The 27050-nt window shown below is 38.8% G+C and overlaps 2 protein-coding genes and 1 pseudogene across 2 annotated transcripts in view; 1 reads left to right on the forward strand and 2 right to left on the reverse strand.

The window, feature by feature from the left end:
* Positions 1-3266, reverse strand: part of LOC109819377 (transmembrane and coiled-coil domain-containing protein 4-like) — a 5748-nt gene extending 2482 nt beyond the window's left edge. Inside the window, 6 exon segments of the mRNA XM_020385090.1 lie at positions 446-502; positions 505-579; positions 674-842; positions 1610-2080; positions 2868-2949; positions 3046-3266. Of these exon segments, the coding sequence (XP_020240679.1) occupies positions 446-502; positions 505-579; positions 674-842; positions 1610-2080; positions 2868-2949; positions 3046-3266 (1075 nt within the window).
* Positions 21332-22410, reverse strand: LOC109820532 (pollen-specific protein C13-like). Its single transcript, XM_020386690.1, has 2 exons — positions 22050-22410; positions 21332-21881 (listed from the first exon to the last, which is right to left on the reverse strand). The coding sequence occupies exons 1-2, from the start codon at positions 22198-22200 to the stop codon at positions 21550-21552; spliced, it is 483 nt and encodes a 160-aa protein (XP_020242279.1). The 5' UTR covers positions 22201-22410; the 3' UTR covers positions 21332-21549.
* On the forward strand, positions 23348-24122 carry LOC109819378 (annotated as a pseudogene).

The raw sequence follows: 27050 nt of genomic DNA on the forward strand, positions 1-27050 counted from the left end.
CAATGAATAACAAAGTAGCATTTCCCTTATGGTCTTGAAGGAAAGCTTGGAACATTTTCATCTTTAGTGGTCTTCCTAGCTCCATCAAAGATGCTGTTAACCGAGGCACCTTCTTATTTCTGGAGCACGTTAGGGAAAGCTAAACAATACAAGCACATGACCAAAAAGAGAAAAGTGTATGACTCAGAAGAATGCATATAATTGTTTGTACTTTGTATTGGAATCATAATCACATTTAACAAGCATTACAGGTAAATGAAAAGTGTATAACAAGAGAAATTTTTTAAAATGTGGTTGTACCGAACTAGAATAGCATACGCATGGATTCATGCGCACACATGCACTCACACATAGCATGCATGCAAGCCCATATATGTATAAGCTAGGTAGTTACAAGTACTGTTTCAAGGTAAAAGATGACACTTGTCTAATGCAAAGGGTCCACCTCCAAAAGATGCAGCAACTGCAACAGAGCCAGCTGCAGATCCTGCAGCACTGGCTAGCCAATAACAGGGACTAAGCTTCCTATTGTTGGGGCTATAGCACTGAAGCCTGCAGCGATTGCTGGAGCAGCTAAACCTGTTAAAAGAAAGATGTATAAGATGTATAAGATGAAAGGAACTTGAGAGGGTCAAAAAAAAAATTTGGTTATCTTAAGTCTGTGATTTCAGACCTCCAGTGATGGCCATCAAAGTTCCACCAGTCAATGCAGCAGCCCCAATAATACCACTGCGTTTCCATTGAGACCATCCGCTATCCTCTGATTCAATTTCATCTGTTTGTGCTCCCTCTTCTTTCAAGAGAGCCATTGCAGAACAAGCAACCATGATCTCCATTGCTTCCTTCACAAAAACAAGTTTTCAAACAGATATACTTAGCAGTTCTCAAAAAAATAATTTTTATTTGTGAAGTATTACCCAGTGAAGTTCGTACAACACCTACATAATTAACTATACAAAGATAGTTTTTCCATTTATCTAAATTTAGTAATTTTCATTGCCAGGGAGTACTAAGCCCATATGACACAATGCTTAAAGAATCATGATATACTTAGCAGTTCTCAAAAAAATAATTTTTATTTGTTGAGTATTACCCAGTGAAGTTCGTACAACACCTACATAATTAACCATACAAAGATAGTTTTTCCATTTATCTAAATTTAGTAATTTTCATTGCCAGGGAGTATTAAGCCCATATGACACAATGCTTAAAGAATCATGATGCCTTTCCAAAGGATTGGGTTGTTTCCCTTCTATGGCATATCCTGGATTAAGCCCATATTTGTAGTATTAATTTTAACCTTCACAACTTCCATAAGTAAGACTTCCCTATGGCAATCAAACATTCTCTCGTTACATTACATTTACTTCATTCGAGAATTTAAACAATATTCTTAGTAAATAAGTGTGCAATGCGCTCCATGCACTCCTCATGTACAAAACAAAGTTAACTAAAAAAAATTATCTCGAAAGAGATGGTAATAGTTATCTATTTGTTATGGATTTTAAATATGAAGACAATCACTAAAGACAAAGCAGAGAAGAGACTTCAATCATATTTAACTAAGATGCACTAGTTTGCTTAATAGAAGCAGTTTAAAAACACAGACCACTTTTATCCACTCGACATCAAGCCAGGTTGCCAACAATCTTAGAGCAGTGCGAAGACGAGCATCATATCCTTTTTTTAACTGCGGACTTCCGTTGCTTTCTTGAGGTGTATCAGCTACACAGGCAGAAAGAAGCTCAAACAGAAGTGTCATTCGCCGCTGGTAATTGACCGAAACTCCCCCCATAATCGAATATTCATTCTTAGACTGATTGAATTCTTCTTCTTCCTTGAACGCCGTCTTAGAATTAGTGACTTCAAGGTTTTCAGAATGCCCAGTTGTATCTTCAGAAATTTTATGCATCGTTTCAGAATCGCGGGCATATTGGTTTCCGTGCTTCTTCTTGGATAATTCAGCTTGAGCAGTTTGAAGCTTTGTTGCCATAGAATCAATTGTTTCTGCCAACACTCGTTCTTCATTTGACCTTTGAGAAGAGGATTCACTTTCCTCTTCGGATATTATCTTCAGGAACTGGGACATCATACAAAGACATGAATAGAACCCAGAGAGGAATTGGCACACCAAAAGTTGTGAACAAGAAGATAAAGATATTGCTCGCCACACACAGATCCCTTTCAAGAACTTCTAAACAATTAATAACTGAAACAAGCACCGTCAACACGTAACAAATGGGCTTGCAAAACGCAGATAAAGGAAGCCTGGCTGCGTATAATGTGATTGTGGTCATGTAAGACCATGAAGAGATTAAATAAGTTAAAATCAAACTTCAGAATTTGACGGTAGAGATGGAGCTTAACGGGTCGTGCTGAAAGAAGGAAAAGGACAGGTGCAACTTATTATCGGTGTATGTCATATGTAGATTAATGTTGTACTGTTCCCTTAATATTCGTTTCAGTTGGCAAACCGTATCGTCATTTTTCTTTCGTTGCCGGGGCTTGTGAGCCCAAAGCTGTGTACTCGGAGGGATCCGGTGGATTTTCCCGTAACAAGGAGACATCCTGAAGTCTACATTCACGGTCAAGATCGATCTTTTTCATCATCTATACCTCCAGCGTTTCTCCCTTGGTTGGATCTTCTTCTTTACCGCAATCATGGAGTTCGTTTATAGAATCTAAGTACTAGTCCTAGTAGATAATTATATGGGAAATTAACTAAAAACTGTCAAGATTTCAAATAATAACAAAAACGCAATCAGCAGAACAAGTTACTCGTATAATTTTTGTTTTTTTTTGTATTTTGTGTGTGTGACCAGAGTATGCGTAATAAACATAGGGAGGGAAAGGAGAGAATGGCGTACGGTGACGGCTTGATCCTTGGCGGGAGAAGAGCCCGCCGCCTTTTCGAGCCCCGGCCATGACTTTCGATCGATCTCCAAGAATCTACAGGGAATAAAAATAGGCAGAATAGATGGATGAGCAAAATATATAGAGTCGGGCCGGGCCGGGGTAAATACAGAGAGTCAAGTGTTTACGTACTGGAAGATGGGGCGGAGGAGGCCGTGGATTATGTGGCTCCAGAGAATGGACGCCGGGTCGGAACTGCCAGCCGCGCGCCTGCGAGGATTCTTCGCTCGTTTGTAGAGCGGTGGTGGCGCCTGAAAGACGGTGGCGCGGCCACCGGTGCGAATCTGGGCCGCTGGCGAAGGGCGAGGCGCCAGCAGGCGCTGCTGCTGGCATAATCTCTGCGACGATGTCATGGAGGCAGAGCCCCCGGCATTCGCTAATCGTCTATTTTTTATTTTCTATTTTTTATTTTTCTCGAGCTTGTTGGGTTAGATTTGGATCGGGTTCTGCTCCCTCTTCCGTCATCTATTTTTGCGGGGGTGGGGAGAGAAGAGTTCCGTCCGGCGCGTCGGAATTGGTGATGGCTACGTGTGCGCATGGGCGTACGGGAGTGACAAAACAAGAGAGAATTGAGAACGTCAAACTAACAAAATCAATGCCACAAACACAAACAACCAATTTTAACGTGGTTCGACAAGCTTTCTACCTCCATGGGGCAAAAAGGGGATAGAGTTTTTCACTAATAGAGAAGAAGAGTACAAAGTGAGATTACAAACCACTCAAACTCATCAATTAATCTCACCAACAAATCTCTAATTCTCCCCAAACAAAAACCTAACCAATAGTTCAGAAAATACCTCTTTTCTGTGCTCCAAATATCCCTAATTTTTTTTTCTCAATTCTCTCTTCCAATTGTTTCATATATATATAAATCCTAAAATCATAAACATACTAGGAATTCTAAAACAAAAAACAAAACAGATTATGAATCCTAATAACCTGTTACCAAAACAGATTTGAAATCATGTTACCAAAACAGATTAGGAATCCCAATAACCTGTTACCAAAACAAATTAGGAAACATATTAGGAACCTGCTATCTAACAATTCTCCACCTCGGCGAAGTTTTCCCAAAACCGAGTTGACACCAATATCAACCAAACGTCTCACTTGTTGCGTCCAGTACGAAGTAGAACAAATTCACGACAATAGACTCAATCCACAATAAGTTGAGAACCCAAACAAGAGTGTGAACAAACTCCAAATGTCGGTATCAACTCACCAACCCAACTGCATCATAAATGACTGCCTACGTATCCTCTTGCCTAAGGAATCAAGCATTCACGTAGTTCACCCAAACAGCCTCCAAAGCCCCTCAATCAAATAGAAAAGTTTGCAACTCTTCACCAATATCACCAACGGATCTGTAACTGATAGCGCTCCCAATGGCCCCAAACTGAAACAAATCAAACTACCTGAGGTGAACCAATGGCCGTATCCAAAACATGTCCACCAGCTGCACTCGAATCCAAAACCAACTCATCATCTGCATCCAAATCTAAATGATCTCCAAACTGTGTCACCTTAGCTAGAATCCCAAATGATGCAGTATGATCTAGAGTATGTGGAATAATCTTCATCCAATGTAAAGTAGCATCACCCTCTACCCGCTGTGATATCCTAATGATCTGATTAACACTCTCCACCTGCCGAGAGTCAAATGTGACATACTTGCTCAGAACAAAATCAGAAGCTCCTAACTGATAATCAAACGAACCTCTGAATCCCAAACGTGCAATCAGATCAAATCTCACATCCTCGATGTGAAATCTCACATCCTCGATGTGACCAAATGTTGGGCAACCAAATATCTGACGCAACCTAAAATCTGAAGCAGCTCCATCAGATCCAAAATCTCCACACGCAGCAGTCGGCAACCTATGACCAAGATGACCAAAACATGTCGAAGCTCCAAAACCAAAACTAATGCTCGATAATCAATGTTGATCCCCCTCTAGTAAGGAACGACCCATCAAAACTGTCATCTCATCTTGTCGCTCCAATGTCTCCACATCAATGAAGTGTCTCAAACTGCCATGACCTCGGCACAAATGCAAAAAAGAACCCCTACAAAAGTTAGAACGACAGGTTACCTTTCTGCCAATACACTTCTTCCAATTGTTGTTGACTTCTAGGACTTCACACCAACGGGACCTGGTTGTAATCCACCAATGCCTAGAACAATCCCCAACTACGAAAACCAAATATCGATTAGCTCCTAATGATACCTCCTTGGAAGGCTTCCAAATGCCTGACTGAACACCACCTAAAAGACCCATCGATCGATGGATAGAAGTGCCAAACTCCACATTGGTCTTCTTGCTCATACCAATGTGCTCAAAGGACTTCAATCTGCAGGTCAAAGCACTCCTTAACAAACCATGCACGGTATAACCAATCAAATAACCTAGCCTCAACAAATGCCACAATCTAGACAAATCCAAAAAAGTTGTCAGCTCTCTATCAAACACCGTGCTCCCAATCAAATAATACAAATTATTCCTCCTAACGCCCTTCATCACAATCATGGACCCTGATGTGACCTTCAAACATGAATCGACCAAGGTCACCCTATAGCCTGCTACCTCCAAAACTCCAAGTGAAATAATTTTCTTCTTTAACTGAGGAACGAACCTCACTCCAACCAACTCCCGAATCACTCTGTCACTCATCCTAATCCGAACGGTACTGATACCACCAATAGGACATTCATGATCATTACCCATGAGCACGACCTCCCCTCTTTCTAACTCCTGAAAGCTGGAGAATCAATCCCTCCTACGATAATTATGGTAAGAAGCACCCGAATCCAACATCCACTTTGTAGAGTCGGCAATACAAACTGACGGTAGTGCAGATAACGAGTAGCCCGAAGAATCCGAATCTGAATTATTGTCACTAGTCTTGACAACATTCACCTCTGAAGCTTGAATAACTTTTTCCTTATTCTTCCCGACTCGATCAACTAACTTTGGGCATTCGGCTTTCCAATGTCCATCCTCTTTACAAAAGGCACACTGATTCCTACGAACTCCAAGATGTGCTCCTCTAGACTGCGACCTCCTACCACGGTTTGGACTCTTTGCTCTTGTGACCAATGCCCCTACTACTGGCTCAACTGAAGTCTCCTTATTCTTCTTTCGAAGCTGATAATTCACAAGTGCAACAGTGACCTCACTATAAAAAAGAGATACTTTCCTATTAATAAGAGTAAGAACGAATGTCTCATATTCCTTATCAGGCAAAGAACTCAACAACAACAACGTCTTATCCTCATCTTCAATCATCACATCTACATTTGCCAAATCCGTAAGAAGCTTCGAATAGTGGTTCATATGATCACCAATGGAGGTCCTCTTCTTCAATTGGAAGTGATAAAGTCTCCTCTGTAAATATAAACGGTTCTCTACACTCTTGGTCAAATACTTACCCACTAGGATCTCCCAAATCTTCTTAGCTGAAGTCTCATTGATCACATCACATTTTAAATCTTGAGTCAAACAAGATTTAATCACACCACACGCCGTTCTATTCATCTTTTTCCAAACCTTCTCCTTGTTAGGAATCTTGACCCCAAGATTAGTTTGTTTTGATGATAATAAATATTATATGTTATGTGTATTATGTGCTAACATTTATTTTGCAGTATCAGAGCTATATCAATAATTATATTCAAAGAGATACTCAAGACATAGATGAGTTCAAGGCAAAATGAAGCAAAGAAAAAGATATACTTTATTGTCAAAATGTAATTTTATATTTTCTTTGCTTAGAAATTTGTACAAGCCTTGATCACTCACACACATATATACACATAGTGTTAGAACACACTAACACATGCTTAGCGTGTTGGTTAACAATAGAAATCCCCTATATTAGCCATTAGAGTTTATAGATATTGAGTGAGTCTTAAAACATTTCATTTACACCCCTTAGAAATTAGAATCTGGAAAAACTCAAAAGACCAAAGTTGTAGGTCTCTTCAACACCTTTCCAACAAATCTTAAATTACCTCATTCTGATGTCGGATGAGAAAGTAACAGCCAAAATACTAAAAAAAAAAATTAGAATCTGTGAGTTTACAGTGTAGTCGACTACTATGCCATGTAGTCGACTACTAAGCAATTTTCTGATTTCACAGAGTCTGTTTAGACTCAGTGTAGTCGACTACTATGACTTGTAATCGATTACAGATGTAGTTTTTCCAGATTTCAGGTTTTAAATAAGTGATTGTTTATTGTCGTTTTGTGGACGTTAATTGGGTTTAAAATTATGTCATTTCAGAGGCTATAAATAGGTTTAAACATCAGAAAACAAGCACCAAGTTTTGCAATTGCAAGATCAAACATTTTGTGCATATTCACTCTCTAATTTTCCAGATTTTCATGCTAAGTGTTTAGAAAAAGAGAGTTTCTGATATTGCCTTGGTTTCAATCATTCTTAGAGATTATATAGGCAATATTCAGAGAGTTAAAGAATCCTAACCCACTGCAACACTTCACTCCACATTTAAGGCTTATAGGATCAATTGTGTTCTTGCTTCAAAAAGGATTTCTCTCGGGTTTGAGAGGGTTGATCTCTTGGTTTAGAGATTGGGTGGCAATTGGCATGGTTTTGTCAATTGGTATTTGTAATTTGCATGGTCTTGTAAATTGGTCAGGTTTGCTTTTGATTTTGTAAGATTATTCAAAATCATAGTGGAAACTCTCAAGCGGGATTTGCTTGGGGACTGGATGTACACCGGGGAGATGGAACCAGTATACATGCTTGTGTTTATGATGTTCATTTTCTGATATTATCATTCTTTCTTTGCAATTTATAATCTACTTTGCAAACTCACCCTCTAGTGTTTAAGTGTAAAGGTTCCGCAGATTTTTATAAGAGCACACTCTATTCTTAAGGGTCACGATCCTACACTTGGTATACATAAGCACAATCAGGACCCTACACTCCTCAATGTCGATCGGTTTCCCGTCCAACTCCAAAGTATCTTCCAAATTTTGCGCATTGAGCGCATCCAAGACTTCACATCTCCAAAGAACAAAATTGTTTTTGCCATTAAACTTCTCCACATCTATCTTCATAGAGTGGATATTCAAACTTTGGACGGTCTTCACGCCGGAAGTACCTTCCATAACTCATTCTTTCCCGACCATCTTTCTCAAAGCACCAAAACGAATACGGAACAAATGAAGAATAGATCCAAAACTAAAAAAGATAGAGTCTTTATCAAAAAAGATCCCACATTTATCACCAAACGAAGCACTAGGCGAGCCTCCAAAACGACCTACTCCTCCAAATAGCTCATTCGTAGCCCGAGCTCTGATACCAATTGTTGAGCGTTGCGGAAGCCAAACAACCAAACCAATGTGCTTCGAGAGACCAAATCAAACGAACGTCGAGAGAAGGCCAAACAAACCAAATCAATGCCACAAACACAAGCAACCAATTTTAACGTGGTTCGGCAAGTTGCCTACGTCCACGGGGAAAGAAGAGGATAGAGTTTTTCACTAATAGAGAAGAAGAGTACAAACTGAGATTACAAATCACTCAAACTCACCAATTAATCTCATCAACAAATCTCTAATTCTCTCCAAACAAAACCCTAACCAATAAGAAAATACATCTTTTCTGTGCTCCAAATATCCCCAATTTTCTTCTCAATTCTCTCTTCCAATTGTTTCATATATATAGAAATCCTAAAATCATAAACATACTAGGAATTCTAAAATAAAAAATAAAACAGATTAGGAATCCTAATAACCTGTTACCAAAACAGATTTGGAATCATGTTACCAAAACAGATTAGGAATCCCAATAAACTGTTACCAAAACAAATTATGAAACATATTAGGAACCTGCTATCCAACAACCATTTCATATTAGTTAGCATAATTCACAAGCTAACTCCGCTCGAACCTAGCTAAATTTGAAGAGCCAAAATTGCTCATGATGGTTAAAAATCGATCCATTATCCTATGGATAAGGAAAAGGAAAGCAAAAAAAGAAAAGAAAATACACAAAGATAGTAGCATCTATTAACTAAGAACTTGTTTGGCCTCTAGTGGAGGAAAGTTAACATAGAATAAGTTAAGGCAATGAAAGTTAAACATATAAAACTTGTTTGGAGATTTAGTATGGAGAAACTATTTCACCCCGTTAGAAAAGTTCAATAAAATGAAGAGAATGGAAGAGAATATGAGTAAATTTAAATAAATAACCTCACATGTCATTGAATTGTTTTACTTAAATCTTGACAGAATAATGAAATTGTTCTTGTGTAACATTCTTTTTTTCTATAAATCATTTTCCTTCTCCTTGGTTATACGGTTATACCCCATTTTGAAGGGGAACAAAATCTTAGATTTCCGCATCTCAGTTACCTTAACTTCCTCTACATTATTTATCATAAATGAGTCCTAAACAAGATTAATGAGTCCCCTAACATTCCCTACCTCATATTAACTCCAATTTAAACAGAACCTACGCCTCGTTTGGTACGTGGGAATGAAGTCAAGTGAGAATGGAATGGAATGGAATGTATGGGAGAATGGAATGGTCATTCATATTCTCTTGTTTGTGTGTGTTTGTAGAATGAAACTAGAATGAAAATCTAATTCTCATTCCCATGTTTGGTATCACTAGTTCACAAGTGAGAATGGAATCTCATTTTCTAATAATGCCCTTATAACAACATAAATTTTTAATAAGATAAAAATAAACATTAATGATAATAACTAAAAAAAATTTATTTATGCATGTGTTATATTAATCTAGGTATGTGTTATACCAATGCGCATGTTACCGATCAAGTGTATGTTTCATTTATATTTTTAAAACAATTCTCACTATTTCTGCATATGTTATATTAATCTAGGTATGTGTTATAATAATGCCCTTATACCTCTATATATAGTCTATACATGATATAGTTTTGATAATTTTAATATTTTGGCCAATTTCTCAGCGAGAGTTTCCTCTTTTCATAAATATTGGGTTAAATATTTTTCAATCAAAAGTTAGATTTACTGTTGTGCATGAACCATAATCAAACATGTACGCAATGAGTACATATAGTTCTCTATGGTGGGAAAACAATAACAAAAGTTCAAAAAGAATATAATATGCTGGTGAAAATAACAGACTTTAAACATTGGTGAATAAACCAAAAAATTTGATTGACCAAAAAAATATTGACATGAAAGAATTTCAATCGGCAAATAATATATAGTTTCAGTTGTATCTGTTTTTATATTAAATTGTGTTGCTCCTATGTTGAGCAATTGTGATATAATTTTTTATATTAAATTGTGTTGCTCCTATGTTGAGCAATTGTGATATAATAGGCTAATGAAATATATACCGCTAGTTATAATATGCTACTAAAATATGTACCACTATTTTTAATCCCTACCCTGTAAAAAATTCCTATTGTTCGAATATAATTAGTAGCTGAGAGAAAATGAGAATACGTAGTCAAAAGCCATGATTTTTAAATTGATTCTTATTATTAATAGGGGTATAATTAAAAAAAAAATACGTAGTCAAAAGCCATGATTTTTAAATTGATTCTTATTATTAATAGGGGTATAATTAAAAAAAACCTAACTAATTTGATTCTCCCCTTGAATGGGAATGATCATTCACTATCTTCTTACTTGGAATGCCCATTCCCACCAAAAGCGGGAATGACCATTCCATGGGAATGGTCATTCCAACATCTAAAAAGAAGTTTTGTTTGGTAAGAGGGAATGAGAAGTGAGAATGACATTCCATTCTACCCCATTCCCGCTTACCAAACGGGGCCCTTAAGTTATTGGAGTTTGTAATGTAGCTGTGCAACCCAATACTTTCAGTATTAAGTTAAATTTTAAAAAAAGATGTATAAATAAAGGGATTTTTATTATGAACTCCAAGTCGTAAATTAAGCCCGCCCACTTTCAAAATGGCCCAAACTGAAAGAACGAGAGAGATTTAGACAAACCAGGCATTTGTTGGTCTATAGTTGTCTGTAGGAGTTAAAGAATACGAGAAGTAAAAAATAAAAACAAAAACAAAAACAAAAACACATAATACTATCTTTTCACTCTTATGTCTCTGTGTAACATGATGGAACATGATGCCACACATACCCACATTTGAAATGTTAGTGGGGATCACAACTCTGATTTCCTCTACTAGCTCATTTCATATTAACAAAGGCAAAATGGCATTTCATATTAACAAAGGCAAAATGGCTAGATTAGTATATTTTGTAGAGCCTTGGTGACATATTGGTATATTTTCTTTTAGTTTTGTCAGATTGTTATATTTTGTCGACTCCGGCGCTATATAGGTCTTAAGTTTGGCCGGAGTTACTATTCTGATCAGTGCTGACGAGATTTCTTACATAAAACCACCTCATTAAAAACCCCTCATGTTCCTAACTCCCTCCTCCTCCTCCCCCTCTCCCTCTCCCTCCTCCTCCTCATCCTCTTCAACCTCCCCCTCTCCCTCCTCCTCATCATCCTCTTCCTCCTCCTCCTCATTAAATTTTGTCACGCCCCGCTTCTCAAAATACCGAGAATCGGAATGTGAACAAGCCCGCGACGTATTAAATTAAGGATGATAGGTTGGGGGTGGATACCAACCTCCGGCGGCGGAGGAGCTCCGACGAGCTCCAGGATGGCGGCGGCGAGGTCCAGGCGACAGGCGGCGAGGTCCAGGCGACAGGACGAGCTCGAAGCCTCGAGCTCTGCGTTCGTTCGAAGCTGGCGTCGATGGCGAGCTCTGCGTTCGTTCGAAGCGATGGCGAGCTCTGCGTTCGCCTGCCCCCTGAACTCTGCGTTCTTTGGCAAACCCGACCTTTGCGTCTGGGTTATTTGCTGGCGACAGGCTGTCGCCAGCTCCTCATCTCCGCTTATATAAACCCCCCTCACCTAGGGTTTCGAAGATGTTGTTCTTCTCCTCCCCTCCTCTGATTTTCTTCTTCTGGCGGCGGCGGACTGCCTTAAATCGCTGCTGCGATTTTTTTCCCAATTCAACAGTAGTTGAGGGGATTAAAGAAGAGAGAGAAATAAGAATTAAAGAGAGGTTTTAATTGTGGGGTTATTTATTCTCAAGTGAGAGAAATCGAAAGGGTTCATACCCTTTGATTATTAACACTGTAGCTACAGTGTTTATTTGAGAAATCTCAGTTTTGAGATCCGCTCCTAAATTGTAATTTCTTGTTTGATTAATAAGAAATTATCTGTGTGGCTCCCGAGGACGTAGTCAGTTGCCGAACCTCGTTAAATCTTGGTGTACTTTTTCTATATTGCGTTTCTGTTGCATTAGGGGTTTCAGCGTTAAATTCCCAACAAAGGAGGATAAATAAAATAAACATTCCTCCTCAACCTAATACGCTAAGCGTCAAGTAATAATATAATGTAAAGGCACAGGTCCCCGATCACAGTTAGCGAGAATATAATAGACAAACTCAGAACAAAATGATCCATATCACAAGTGAATATCATCCAAGACATAAAAAAAGGGTCAAACATGCTCTTATACAAAACTGAACAAGTAAAAACTAAAGGACTATGAAAATACATCTGTTTGCGTCAAAAGTTGCTCTCGTTGTGGAATTCATTATATCTTCAGTCGATTACAATAAATTCAAAGGAATAGTCTTTTTATAAGACCTCTTTTACACAACAAAATGAAAATTACAACTTCTTAGAAACAAACGCAGGATCGTTGTTTGGATCGCTGCTTGCGTGGGATCTTTGCCTGTGCCGGGAGCGCTTTGACTCGTGGACCACCAAATCACAGATTCTGATTGAACCGTGAGGGGTTTAATGATTCTTCCTTCGTTTATCGAAGTAAGAATTTGAAGCGAATATCTTATCGATGTAAGATGTTCACTCTTCCAAAGATCAAGTCTGAGCTTAGATCTCTAGGACTCGCTAGAAGCTTCTTGAGGATGTTTGTGAAGAAGGAAGACTCTCTCTCTTGCTCTAATTCACCAAAATTCAAGGCTCTCTGCTCTAATCTCTCTGGAAAAATGCTCAGCCCCTCTCCATGATGACCATAGGGGGGTATTTATAGCCTCCTTAGACGATAACTGAAGAAATAACCGATCCACAACTATCTCTTTAGGCGCGGCAGTTGATGCTGTCGCGGCTAAAGGCGCGACAGTCGACACTGTCGCGGCCAAAGAGCGCGGCAGTCGACACTGCCGCGGCTAAAGGGGCAGTTACACCCACGTTCATACGTGTTTGAAACAGTTCTCCCACGACCTTTAACCACCTTTTTCGTGGTTTAACTGCTTGTACACGTCAGCACACGTTCTGTTTCTGGTATGCTGCCACGTGGGCCTCAAAAATCATCATATAACTGTTTCGTAACTGCTGCAACACTCCTTTAACATAGCCGCGGCACCCTAGATTGCAGCGCCCAAGCCGCGACACGACAAGCTGTCGCGCTTGATCGTTCAATTTGTGGACCTCTCGTTCATGGAACGAATCGAGAGGGGATTTTGGCTTTGGTCCTAACTGTTTAAAGGTTTGACCAAGATGGGAATTTGAGACGATCCTAACTGTTTAAAGGTTTGATCGTTCAATTTGTGGACCTCTCGTTCATGGAACGAATCGAGAGGGGATTTTGGCTTTGGTCCTAACTGTTTAAAGGTTTGACCAAGATGGGAATTTGAGACGATCCTAACTGTTTAAAGGTTTGATCGTTCAATTTGTGGACCTCTCGTTCATGGAACGAATCGAGAGGGGATTTTGGCTTTGGTCCTAACTGTTTAAAGGTTTGACCAAGATGGGAATTTGAGACGATCCTAACTGTTTAAAGGTTTGATCGTTCAATTTGTGGACCTCTCGTTCATGGAACGAATCGAGAGGGGATTTTGGCTTTGGTCCTAACTGTTTAAAGGTTTGACCAAGATGGGAATTTGAGACGATCCTAACTGTTTAAAGGTTTGATCGTTCAATTTGTGGACCTCTCGTTCATGGAACGAATCGAGAGGGGATTTTGGCTTTGGTCCTAACTGTTTAAAGGTTTGACCAAGATGGGAATTTGAGACGATCCTAACTGTTTAAAGGTTTGATCGTTCAATTTGTGGACCTCTCGTTCATGGAACGAATCGAGAGGGGATTTTGGCTTTGGTCCTAACTGTTTAAAGGTTTGACCAAGATGGGAATTTGAGACGATCCTAACTGTTTAAAGGTTTGATCGTTCAATTTGTGGACCTCTCGTTCATGGAACGAATCGAGAGGGGATTTTGGCTTTGGTCCTAACTGTTTAAAGGTTTGACCAAGATGGGAATTTGAGACGATCCTAACTGTTTAAAGGTTTGATCGTTCAATTTGTGGACCTCTCGTTCATGGAACGAATCGAGAGGGGATTTTGGCTTTGGTCCTAACTGTTTAAAGGTTTGACCAAGATGGGAATTTGAGACGATCCTAACTGTTTAAAGGTTTGATCGTTCAATTTGTGGACCTCTCGTTCATGGAACGAATCGAGAGGGGATTTTGGCTTTGGTCCTAACTGTTTAAAGGTTTGACCAAGATGGGAATTTGAGACGATCCTAACTGTTTAAAGGTTTGATCGTTCAATTTGTGGACCTCTCGTTCATGGAACGAATCGAGAGGGGATTTTGGCTTTGGTCCTAACTGTTTAAAGGTTTGACCAAGATGGGAATTTGAGACGATCCTAACTGTTTAAAGGTTTGATCGTTCAATTTGTGGACCTCTCGTTCATGGAACGAATCGAGAGGGGATTTTGGCTTTGGTCCTAACTGTTTAAAGGTTTGACCAAGATGGGAATTTGAGACGATCCTAACTGTTTAAAGGTTTGATCGTTCAATTTGTGGACCTCTCGTTCATGGAACGAATCGAGAGGGGATTTTGGCTTTGGTCCTAACTGTTTAAAGGTTTGACCAAGATGGGAATTTGAGACGATCCTAACTGTTTAAAGGTTTGATCGTTCAATTTGTGGACCTCTCGTTCATGGAACGAATCGAGAGGGGATTTTGGCTTTGGTCCTAACTGTTTAAAGGTTTGACCAAGATGGGAATTTGAGACGATCCTAACTGTTTAAAGGTTTGATCGTTCAATTTGTGGACCTCTCGTTCATGGAACGAATCGAGAGGGGATTTTGGCTTTGGTCCTAACTGTTTAAAGGTTTGACCAAGATGGGAATTTGAGACGATCCTAACTGTTTAAAGGTTTGATCGTTCAATTTGTGGACCTCTCGTTCATGGAACGAATCGAGAGGGGATTTTGGCTTTGGTCCTAACTGTTTAAAGGTTTGACCAAGATGGGAATTTGAGACGATCCTAACTGTTTAAAGGTTTGATCGTTCAATTTGTGGACCTCTCGTTCATGGAACGAATCGAGAGGGGATTTTGGCTTTGGTCCTAACTGTTTAAAGGTTTGACCAAGATGGGAATTTGAGACGATCCTAACTGTTTAAAGGTTTGATCGTTCAATTTGTGGACCTCTCGTTCATGGAACGAATCGAGAGGGGATTTTGGCTTTGGTCCTAACTGTTTAAAGGTTTGACCAAGATGGGAATTTGAGACGATCCTAACTGTTTAAAGGTTTGATCGTTCAATTTGTGGACCTCTCGTTCATGGAACGAATCGAGAGGGGATTTTGGCTTTGGTCCTAACTGTTTAAAGGTTTGACCAAGATGGGAATTTGAGACGATCCTAACTGTTTAAAGGTTTGATCGTTCAATTTGTGGACCTCTCGTTCATGGAACGAATCGAGAGGGGATTTTGGCTTTGGTCCTAACTGTTTAAAGGTTTGACCAAAATGGGAATTTTGTGAGGGAAGATTGATCTAAAGAGGTGATCGAATCTCATCTCAGCAAAAGAGTATTCAGAAGTTATAGTAAGAGTTTAGTGTTTATCACTTTGTTCATAATGATCGGGGTTATCCCTAAGAATATTACATTTAACATTCTTCCGGGAACTTCCCGTTATATGATTTATCCACCCCCAGCTTCCTTTGCGAAACCGGGTTTAACATTGTACTCAGTTGGATAATCGAGAAGCAGTTTATACTCATATACTCTTTGGAGTGTGGGGAAACAGTTTATACTCGTGCACCCACTGGAGTTGTATGGTCGTCTTTACTCGACTTCTTTCGTCGTTATGACGCCGGAGTCAATTAGGGCTTGGATCTTGTTTTTGAGTCCAAAGCAAATCTCAGTGGGATGAAGAACCCTTCTGTGGTACGCACAGTAGTTTGGATCCGTAATCCTCTTAGCTCCATCCTGATCTTTAATAGGTGGTAGCTCGATTTTGTCATTAGCGAGGAGGTATTCCAAGATGGCTGGAGCTTCATCATCTTCGAAAGAATATTCCTTTTGAAACCTCGGATCGAGAGTCGCATTCTCAACGATTGCAGATGTCATTGGTTGGCCTCTCTCAGCTTTCTTTCTTTTAAGAAAGTGCTCAGCTTGTTCACCCCGAGATTTTAACTCCTTCCAAGTTGTGGATGGCACGACCCCCAGAGCTTCCAGGACATCGATGGAGAGGTTATTGTGACATGTTTGCAGGATGAACTCCTCTGTAATAGGATCTCTGCAATTCATCGCCATGTTACGGAAACGCTTGACAAAATTGTCGACTGACTCTCCGTCTTTTTGCTTCTCATCCAAAAGGATTCCGATTGACACTTCGGTGTCATCATCGAAGAAGTTGCTGAGGAACAAACTTTCCATGTCATCCCAGCAATTGATGCTCCCTGGCTTGAGCCGTCGGTACCAATCGAAGGCGGGCCCACGAAGGGTGCCAACGAATGACCGGATCATTAAGGCCTCGTTTCCAGAGATTATGCCCAAATGAGACTTGAAATAAATCAAGTGTTGAATCGGCGAACTCTTCCCTTCAAACGGTGTGAAGTTAATCAGATTGAATTTGGTCGGGTATGGTATTGAATCCCATTCCCTCGGATAAGGACATGGAATACCCGTCTTCTTAACTTCTTGAGCCGTCATCAAAGCATTGATTTTGTCTTCAAGTTTTTGCATTTTCCCGTCATCGTCTTCATTTCTTTCTGAATGATGTCGAGTAAAGATAATTGGACCACCCCCAGTGAGAGGTGCTATTGAACCACCCCCAATATCGTTATTGGGAGGATCCGTTAAACCACCCCCAGCGTTATTGTCATTGGGAGGTGTATCAGCCATAATGACTTCATCCACCTCTGGATCACTGTCCTCTACAACATTCCGAGTGTGGTGGCTGGATTCAAATTGCTGATTGGACTCAGGAGGTTGAGGCTGTTGAGTTAACAGTTCTCTCATTTGTTGGATAGCCAACTTCATTTCTGTCTTCACTTCAGCTCTAATTTCTTCACGTTGTTTGGCTAGAGCTTCCTGAAGTATTTGAGTGAACTGATCAGCAGTGATTGTGAATACTTCTCTGATTTGTCCTGTGCTAGACATTGTATCATCAGAAGCGATTGCAGAATAAGTGTCCGAGAATTCATCCTCCGAGGACATTCCTTCTTGCATTCTCTTGTAATTTTTGCGTCTGATGGCTCCTAATTGAAGTCGAGACATCCTTTGAGCAATTCTTGGATTGACTACTCCTTTCGGGGAAAAGTCAGGATTTGAGTTACTTGAATGCCACTTAGACTTTCTTTTATCAGCTACGTTGATGGTGACTTCAGGGAATTCATCATCTTGGACAGCTGATCTTATAAGTCGTGCACAGGAACAATGCGAGCGAATAAATCTTTTTCGAGATTTATTCACACCCTCAACTTGATAATACGATTCATCAGTATGATTGACAAAAAATCGTATTGTTTGATATGACCTCCCAGGTATGACAATATCATTTGGTAAATATGTCTTCTTCTGGGGGTGTAAAACCTTGTTGGCATTCTCTAGACAATTTATTTTTGTCTTTGAGCGATCCAAGGTTATGTCGGGAGTCGCACGTTTAAAACCACCCCCTTGCGGGTATGGAGTCTTAACGGGCTCCGAATGCTGATTTTGCATAAGTCCAGACTTCGGAATCCAAATTTGGCGGAGTTTTGGTGGTTCTTTGGCCACCGTTTCCTTCCTCCTTTCTCGTCTTTGTTGTGAGAGAGCACGAATAAGAGCAGCGTTCGCACGACGTTTTTGTATACGTTCTTTGAGGGTCGAACGAGTCTTTTTGACAATAGTCCATTCACCCGTCGTTGTTTTAGCAGAGATACGAGTGATTGACTGTTGAGACAACTGAACCACTCGATGTCTCCTCGACTTTAGGTCCGCGTGATAACGAACCCCGTCGGTTTGTTCCAAGGCCTTAGCCATTTGGCGAGCACGGCGTTGGCGTTGTCTCTGACGAGCTCTTTTCGTCAATGCCGGCGGGCTTTGATTCGATGACTCCTTAATTGGAGAAGAGCCAATGTGAGCAGAGATGTTGCGAGTAAAATCCTCAGCAACAATCAGGCGAGAGTCTTCATTTTGTGCCTTCTTTGGCATGCAACTCTTCCTCAATTGTGAGATCCTCTTGTACTTGCGAGATAATGAAGATCTTGAAGAGGATGATGAGAGATATTCCTCAAACTTGGTTTGGTCGAATTCGTATTCGACCATGGATTCAACTGGAATCTTGATCGGCTGCGACACGACGGTCTCGACAGCGAGACCGTTGGCTCCCACTGTGGTCGCCAGCTTGTTTGCGTCAAAAGTTGGTTTTGCTGTGGAATTCATTATATCTTCAGTCGATTACAATAAATTCAAAAAAAGAGATAGCCTTTTTATAAGACTTCTTTTACACAACAAAAGGAAAATTATAACTTTTTAGAAACAAACGCAGGATCGTTGTTTGGATCGCTGCTTGCGTGGGACTTTGCCTGTGCCGGGAGCGCTTTGACTCGTGGACCACCAAACCACAGATTCTGATTGAACCGTGAGGGGTTTAATGATTCTTCCTTCGTTTATCGAAGTAAGAATTTGAAGCGAATATCTTATCGATGTAAGATGTTCACTCTTCCAAAGATCAAGTCTGAGCTTAGATCTCTAGGAATCGCTAGAAGCTTCTTGAGGATGTTTGTGAAGAAGGAAGACTCTCTCTCTTGCTCTAATTCACCAAAACTCAAGGCTCTCTGCTCTAATCTCTCTGGAAAATGCTCAGCCCCCCGTCAATGATGTCCATAGGGGGGTATTTATAGCCTCCTTGGACAATAACTGAAGAAATAGCCGATCAACGACTATCCCTTTGACCGCGACATCCCGGACTGCAGCGGCTATTGGCGCGGCAGCATGAACTGCAGCGGCCACAGGGGCAGTTACCAGCAATAGGCTGCAGCGCCTTAGCCGCGGCACTTTGATCTGCCGCGCCTTAGCCGTGGCATCTTGGTCTGCCGTGCCTTAGCCGCGGCACTATGTCTTGTCGCGCCGCCATGTGTTGTTTGATGACGTGTATATTCTCCTATGTCATCTTGAGTGGTATTTGTATGTCTGTAAGCATTTTTTGACGCCTACAACATCGTTCAACAGGAATAGAAAGGAAGTACTACAAAAATAAACTAAGGACCATCAAATAACTAAGGAAATAACTAAGCTTCAACTTGTTCTTCTGCTCCGTCTGCAAGGCACTCTTGTTGAGAATCCTCTGGCTCTTGTACGATTCCGAACTGAGGTTGTCTGTCTCCTAAATCTAACGTACACCAGAGAAAACAGGTGTACGTCAGCATGCATGGCACACGACAAGATCCCACAAGGAAAAAATAGGAACGATCGAATGACCAAGACAAAACCAGAAATAATAATAATAGAAGCTTGCTACTGGAATGCTAATAATCTAAATGCAATCTATCACTAGAATATAATAATAAAAAAAAATCCAAGAAAATCAACTAAGTAACAATATCATGTAGCTAGCGACAAGAATAATCATCCAAGTGACAAGGTCACACAACTAGATGAAATTAATACTTAAAAATCTTCAACAAGAGACGTAGTACGTCGAACAAAATAATCCAAACAAGAAAACTCTCATGTATATACCATATGTCTCAAATTGTAGATAATTAAATATTAATCTCAATTTATGTATGAAAAGAAATACAACGTAGCTCTATGGCTCCTCCTCTTGCTCATCTCATCAACCTTCTCCTTATTGGGGTTTTATTGGTTCAACAGTCCCTGCTCTTAATCCCCATTTCTGCTAGCAACGTGAGCTGATCTTTAACTATTTTAACTCACATAATAATATTAGTTAACCTTCTCCTTCAAAATTAATTCTCCTTGTTGATTCTGTTGACGTCCTTGCAGGCCTACATTGTATACATGGGGAAGAATAAGGCTCATGAGGGAATGGAAATGCGGTATGTTCAGGACCTGGACCTCCATCACGGAATCCTTTCGACCAACTCTCGGCAGGTTTAATTTGTTCTCTAGCTCACACCACGAAAACCTTTTAATTTTTTTTAGCAGAGTCCTCGATCAGAAGAAGCAGCTGCTTCTTCGATCTTGTACAGCTACAATTGCGGTTTCTCGGGGTTTGCTGCTCTTCCTGACTGAAGCCCAGCCTAGCCGTGTTGCCGGTAGCATGCATAGTTTTGGATCATGCATTTAATATGTGATATCTTAAACCAAGGTTATTGTGTCAGTTTAATTCACTAGTTCTTTGAGTTCTTTACTGTTTTGGTGATCTTTACTGTTTTGGTGATCTTTCAGTTTCCAATTAAGTATGTGTTATTGTGTCAATTTAATTTACTCTATTGATTTTGTCAACAATTTTAACGTCACTTTGGTCGGTGAGATTAATGGCTTCGTCCAGGAAGGATTATTGACCCCCGGCCCGTACTATATATAGAACTATATATATTTACCTTGTATAATCATTGTATATATATATATATATGTTTGGATGATCATTGGCGTTCTGCCTCCTCCGTGGACGGGGGGGTTGGGATTTGGACATCATTGGCCTATTTTCCGCCTCGTACGTGAACAGATCATAAAGATCTTGGATATCGAAGATGTGCAGCAGGCGCGCTAACACTTGGGAATCTGACACAAAACACATGCTGGGTACGTAGACTTAGAAAGCTTTTGCCAGTCTTGTTGTACCGGCCGGCCGGGAATCTTTCACATCATTTTTGGCCACAATCACCATTGTGCATTTTGAATAATGCTCGTCTTCTTAAGTTCTTTGTCGATTCATTTTCTCCTTTCGCTAATGATTCCGAGATGACTCGCAGTTTCGGTGCGCGCTGGTTTGTCAAAGGATATAAAGTGAAAGTTGATCGAACACGAGCGATGCCACCGAGTTTCTATCTGCTCGTGATGCAGCTGGTCGACACGGAACTCACACATCATCCACCGCTGCTGGTGCTTTTAACATATATAAGCTTAGAGACAAATATATATGTATATATATCGTCCCAACATACACTACTACAGATAGTTCATCGTCTATATTAATTCGAAAAAATAAAAACAAAAATGGCCTGTATAAAATATTCATATCCGTAAAATAAACAAAATGCAGTTTGAACACTCAAATAATTAATCTAGAAAAAAAAAAGTCCGGACCGATATATAATGCTAACGGTCGTGAAGCATCACAGCCTGCAGGTCAGTATCACTTATTAGACATATAGAGCTACTCATAATTAAAGCACCATTAGAAACCAATGGTTGAAGCTAGGTTTAGTCCAAATCATCAGCCAACGCATAGATCTGGAGCAGGCTACCGCAAGCGGGGAGGGGCTCCTTCTTTAGGAAGCCGAGAGAGTTTGCGTAGCGGATGTCAGATGCGATGCCAGTATCGTGGGCCAGGATGACGCGCGCGCTCTGGCGGTCAGGCTTGATCTCGTCACAGTCCTTGCGTGAGCTCGAGATCAGAGCAACCTCGCAGATCTCAATCTCGTGGTTGCGCATGATCGGGATGTTGTAGGTTCCGCTGGCGTCTGTCACCCCGTCAGCTTCTTGGGTCGTCTCGCCTGTTGTGTAGTTCTTGCATTCGACCTTCACCTTCGCACCTGTAAGGAACGGGTGCGACGTACGTACGGTTAAAGACCACCAAATGTTTAACCATATATAATTATATCCATTTTAATTTCTAATCGGATTTATTTATTACTACGTTCGTTCGGGTACCCCGATCGAGTATCTTAATTAATTACTGGATGGAGATGTTGATCATATACCTTCCACGTACTCGGTGGCACTGGTTTCGAAGCCAGCACGGCAAGTGTCGCAGTAGACACGGCCTTGAATGGTGAAGCTACCGGAAGTGTTTGCGAGAGCAATGACGACGAAGCATGAGAGGAGGCAGAGGGCGAGTAAAAGCTTGGCCATCTTTGATTTGTGTCGCTTCTTCAACGGAACGAGACTAGGAAGCGGAGGACTTGATGTCTGCGCGCTTCAAAGATGATATCTGTAGAAGGGGAAATTAATGAGGTTTGTGTATGTTTTGGTGTGGATTTGGAGTCTCTTAAAAGAGCAATATTTGCTTTTACCATTAATTGAGAGGAGGTTGGATATTAATAAGGAGTGATTTGCCCGGGTTTAAAGGGTAAATTCTTGGTTAGGAAAAGAGGGTGATTACTAGCCGTTCTTCTCTTCCTTTGAAATTTTCTCAGTTTGTTTTGGTTTTACAGAGAGAGCTTGTAACTGATTACTCGTAAGCATTTGTTCTTCTTCTTCTTCACTGTTGGCGTGTTTATTGGTTCTGCACGACCCCACAGTGGAAATCAAGTGGGAGGCGCAGGCGTTTATCTGTTTGGAACGTAGCAAGTGATGCATTTATGTTTGTTGACAGCAACAAGTTGGTGATGGGGAAGGGGTCACTCGTACTTCTTAATTTTGCAAACAATTATTAATTAATGGTGTAAGGCTAATTCACTCATCCATCCGCTATAGCTGTGACTTTCTATTTTATTGTCTTGCTCCCTTGGGGAAGTAATCTAATGTCGGAATGATGTATTTTTGGGCTCCCCATACTGCATATTGCTCAAGAATCCAAAGCACGTGACAGAGTTGGTCGATATGTTTGATTAATCCTTCTTCGATTGTGGACTGCTCTATCATCAGGGATCAAAACCAAAAGATAAGATATAATATGATTGATTAAGGCCACAGAAAGTGGGTTAAAAATAGAGGGAGGTCCATTTCTATTGGAAGTCGATAGTGTTTACCTTATCATATGGAAGACTCTGCACTCTCTTTATACGCGCACGCCAGGGCTCCACTCATTTCCCGAATTTTGTTGTTTTTCCCGAATTTATTTTGGTATAATTTGTTTTCTGTACTATTGAAGGTTTTACATATATTTTTCTTTTGAATTGAATGATTTTATAATGACTGTTTTAATGGGATTAAGTTTTAAACTTGTAGAATGGCCACAACATCCATAAGTCATAAAAAATGTTATATCGCATTATTAAATATGTTAATTCAATCCAGAGTTGTAATTATATTTACATAAATCTCTGCTATACCCCACATGGAAGTAATGATCTATGTAAATTTATTGGGTTAAGAAAGCATATTTGTTTACAATGGGGAAATCTTTTATACCCACGGGTATGGAAATTTTCTTTCATTATAATCAAACTTTTGTTGTTCTTAATTAAAGACTAAGTAATGAATCTATGCATTTTAGGACCTCTGCCCACAGGAAGGTTAAAAGTCATTACTTTGAATAAAATTTAATTTTCGTAAAACTAATTTTGTTTCATTTCAATGCAATTGTTCCTATTTCTGTAGTTAATGAAGTCCCGATTCTAAGCAGCGATAATTTTTAAGATTGGAAGGACAATATCCTTCTAACATTGGGTTGCTTAGATCTAGACTTGGCTATCCATAAAGAATGTCCTCCTACTCTCACGGAGACTACGAAACCAAGTAAGAAGGCTAAATTTGAAAAATGGGAGCGTGCAAATCGTCTCAGTATGATGCTTATGAAATCTCATATTAGTAGAAGTATTCGGGGATCAATTCCTGAATTTGATAAGGTAAAGGATTTCATGAAAGCAATCGAGGAGCAATTTATTGTTTGTGACAAGGTTGTGGCTACAACCTTGATTCAGAAACTCACAAATGTCAAATATGATGTTCGTAAGGGTGTACGCATGCATATTATGCAATTAAGGGATATTGCTTCCCAACTTAAACCTCTAAAAATTGATATATCTGAATCATTTCTAGTGCATTTCATACTTTCTTCACTTCCAGTGGAGTATAAACCTTTCAAGATCTCTTACAATACACACAAATAGAATTGGTCCGTAAATGAACTCCTAACTATGTGTGTTCAAGAAGAAGAAAGACTTAAACATGAGGTTATAGAAAGTGTTGATATAACAACTCATGATAAGAAAAATACATTTAAAGGCAAAATTGGATCTGATCTGTTAAAGGTTAAAGGAAAACAACATATGAAGGTCAAGGGTAAAGGTCCAAAGTGCTTCTTCTGTAAAAAGAGAGGACACATTAAGAAAGATTGTCTGAAATATAAGAAATGACTCGCGAAGAAAGATAATATCATATCATATCATATGTTTGTTTCGAATCTAATTTTACTCATGTTCCTAATAATACTTGGTGGATTGATTCTGATTCGTTAATTCATATTGTCAATACTATGTAAGGGTTTCTAACCCAACGGACGCTGACGGAAAGTGAGTCGGGCATCTATTCAAGAAATGGGATGCGGTCACTTGTAAAGGCCATAGGAATGTATCGACTTATTTTAAAATCTGGTTATGTAATTGATTTGAAAAATGTGTTCTATGTACCTTCATTTTCTAGAAATTTAATTTATGTATCAAAACTAAGTATTTATGGTTATGAAATTAATTTCAATATTAATAGATTTCTTTTATATAAAGATGAAGTTTGTATTGGTTCTGGAATATTATCTGAAAATCTTTACAAGCTTGATTTAGATACAAACTTTGAAAATAATTTGCTTTCTCTAAACATCGATAATGTTGGCAATAAAAGAAGTATCATTAAGGAAAACTCCTCTATATTATGACATAAGAGATTAGGCCATATTTCAGTTAATAGAATGAAAATGTTATTAAATGAAGGGATTCTTCCTAATCTAAACTTTACTAACTTTAGTACATGTGTGGATTGCATAAAGGGAAATAAATGAAGGGATTCTTCCTAATCTAAACTTTACTAACTTTAGTACATGTGTGGATTGCATAAAGGGAAAGCAAACTAACATTACTAAAATTAGTACATGTGTGGATTGCATAAAGGGAAAGCAAACTAACATTACTAAAAAGGGTTCTAAAAGGAGTATAGAATGTCTACAAATTATTCATACATACATATGGGGACCATCTCCAATTCTTTGTTTAAATGGTCAAAAATACTTCATCTCATTTATTGATTACCATTCTAGGTATATGTATTTATACCTCCTAAATGAAAAGTTTGAAGCATTAGATGCTTTTAAGACTTATAAGGTCGAGGTAGAAAATCAACTAGACAAGAAAATAAAGATTGTGAGATCAGATAGAGGTGGAGAGTATAATAGGAGATACACCAAAAAAGGACAAATACCAGGTCCATTTTCCCGATTCCTTAAAAGTGAAGGTATTATAGCACAATACACAATGCCGGGTACACCACATCAAAATGGTGTGGTTGAAAGAAGGAATATGACACTAATGGATATGGTTAGAAGTATGGTTAGTAATGCAGATTTACCATCATCCTTTTGGAGTAGTGAAGCACCAAAGACTATTGTGTATATACTTAATCTATTCCATCAAAAGCAGCTCCAAAAACTCCTTTTAAGATTTGGAAAGGATGGAAACCTAGTCTGAATCATATGCACGTATGGGTTGCCGAGTTGAAGTGAGAACATATAATCCTCACATTAAGAAACTTGATTCAAGAACCGAAAGTGGCTTCTTTATTGGGTATGCTTTAAATTCAAAAGGATATAGATTTTATTATCCATTGCACACACCAAAGATTGTAGAAGCTAGGAATGCTAAATTTCTTGAGGATTCAACTTTTGATGAGTTTCCTCGTAAAATGAGAATTGAGGAAATAAAGAATCCTAGTTCATCATCTACAGTTAATGAATTATTTTTTCGAAGGAGAATTGTGCCGATTATAGAAGACACAACAAATCAAGTTATTGAACAATTAATTCAAAACATAATAGGTGATGAACTTCCTCATGTTGAGGAAATTCATGAGGTACTGGTTATCCAAAATCAAGAAAATTTGGATAATCAAGTTGAACTAAGAAGATCCTCTAGAATTAGAAAACCAGCAATACCTAGTGACTACATTGTATATCTTCAAGAATCTAACACTATTTTCTGACTTTAATTACTTTTGTAATTAATTTTCTCTAATTACACAGGACTATTAGTCCCGTGTATTTTAAAGATAATTTTTATACAAAATCAACCTCTTTGTTGTCAGTCTTGATGGTGTGGCAAAAAAGGTCAATTTTGTTAATTATTATGTAAAATAGTTGATTTTGCTAATATTTTTAAAAAGTGATCTTTTTAAAAATTCTCATAAAATAAACTGTTAATTCAAAATATAAAATGACTTTAAGCATAATAGCAATAGTATATACTTCAATTCAACTTAAACATTGGCTTTAAGCCATTTAGAATGAGGTCCTTTCTACATTAGAATGTGACATAGTGATTACATAATCCAAAAGTTTTAAAAAAAATTTCTACAAAGGAAAAGTTACTTAATATGTCAAATTAACAAGTAATTTATAAAATATACATGGGCACTGCAGAGAGCTATAGAAAGTAAGGTATATATATATTCATAAAAATTTCATAGTGAGTGACCAACTATAATCATCCTAATTTAAGCATAAATAATTATTATTTTAATTATTAATTTGATACACGTAACTATAAAATAAATCTCAAGAAAAAAATAGGAATTGAATTTGTATTATTCTGTAGGTAAATAAATAAATGTAATTTAAAAGTAATAATTTAAATTATTAAGTACCAAATATTAGTTCATGCGAGAAAGTAAAGCAATCTATGGTCTATATACTTATATAGTCAATCGATTAAACGTATTAAATTTATAATGACCACAGTTAAAATTACATGATGGGTTCACATTAAATATAATTTATAAAAAATAGTACATTAAAGTTAATTAAAAACCTTTTAACCACTATATAGATTGTTTGA

Source organism: Asparagus officinalis, chromosome 8 (genome assembly GCF_001876935.1).
Source record: "Asparagus officinalis chromosome 8, Aspof.V1, whole genome shotgun sequence".
Lineage (NCBI taxonomy): Eukaryota > Viridiplantae > Streptophyta > Magnoliopsida > Asparagales > Asparagaceae > Asparagus > Asparagus officinalis.

Excerpts from the sequence above, each read along its gene's own strand:
- LOC109820532 (XM_020386690.1), bottom strand. The coding sequence starts at position 22,200 with ATGGCCAAGCTTTTACTCGCCCTCTGCCTCCTCTCATGCTTCGTCGTC. Across the intron at positions 21,882-22,049 it reads TGCCACCGAGTACGTGGAAG|GTGCGAAGGTGAAGGTCGAA; the intron begins GTATATGATCAA and ends CGTTCCTTACAG.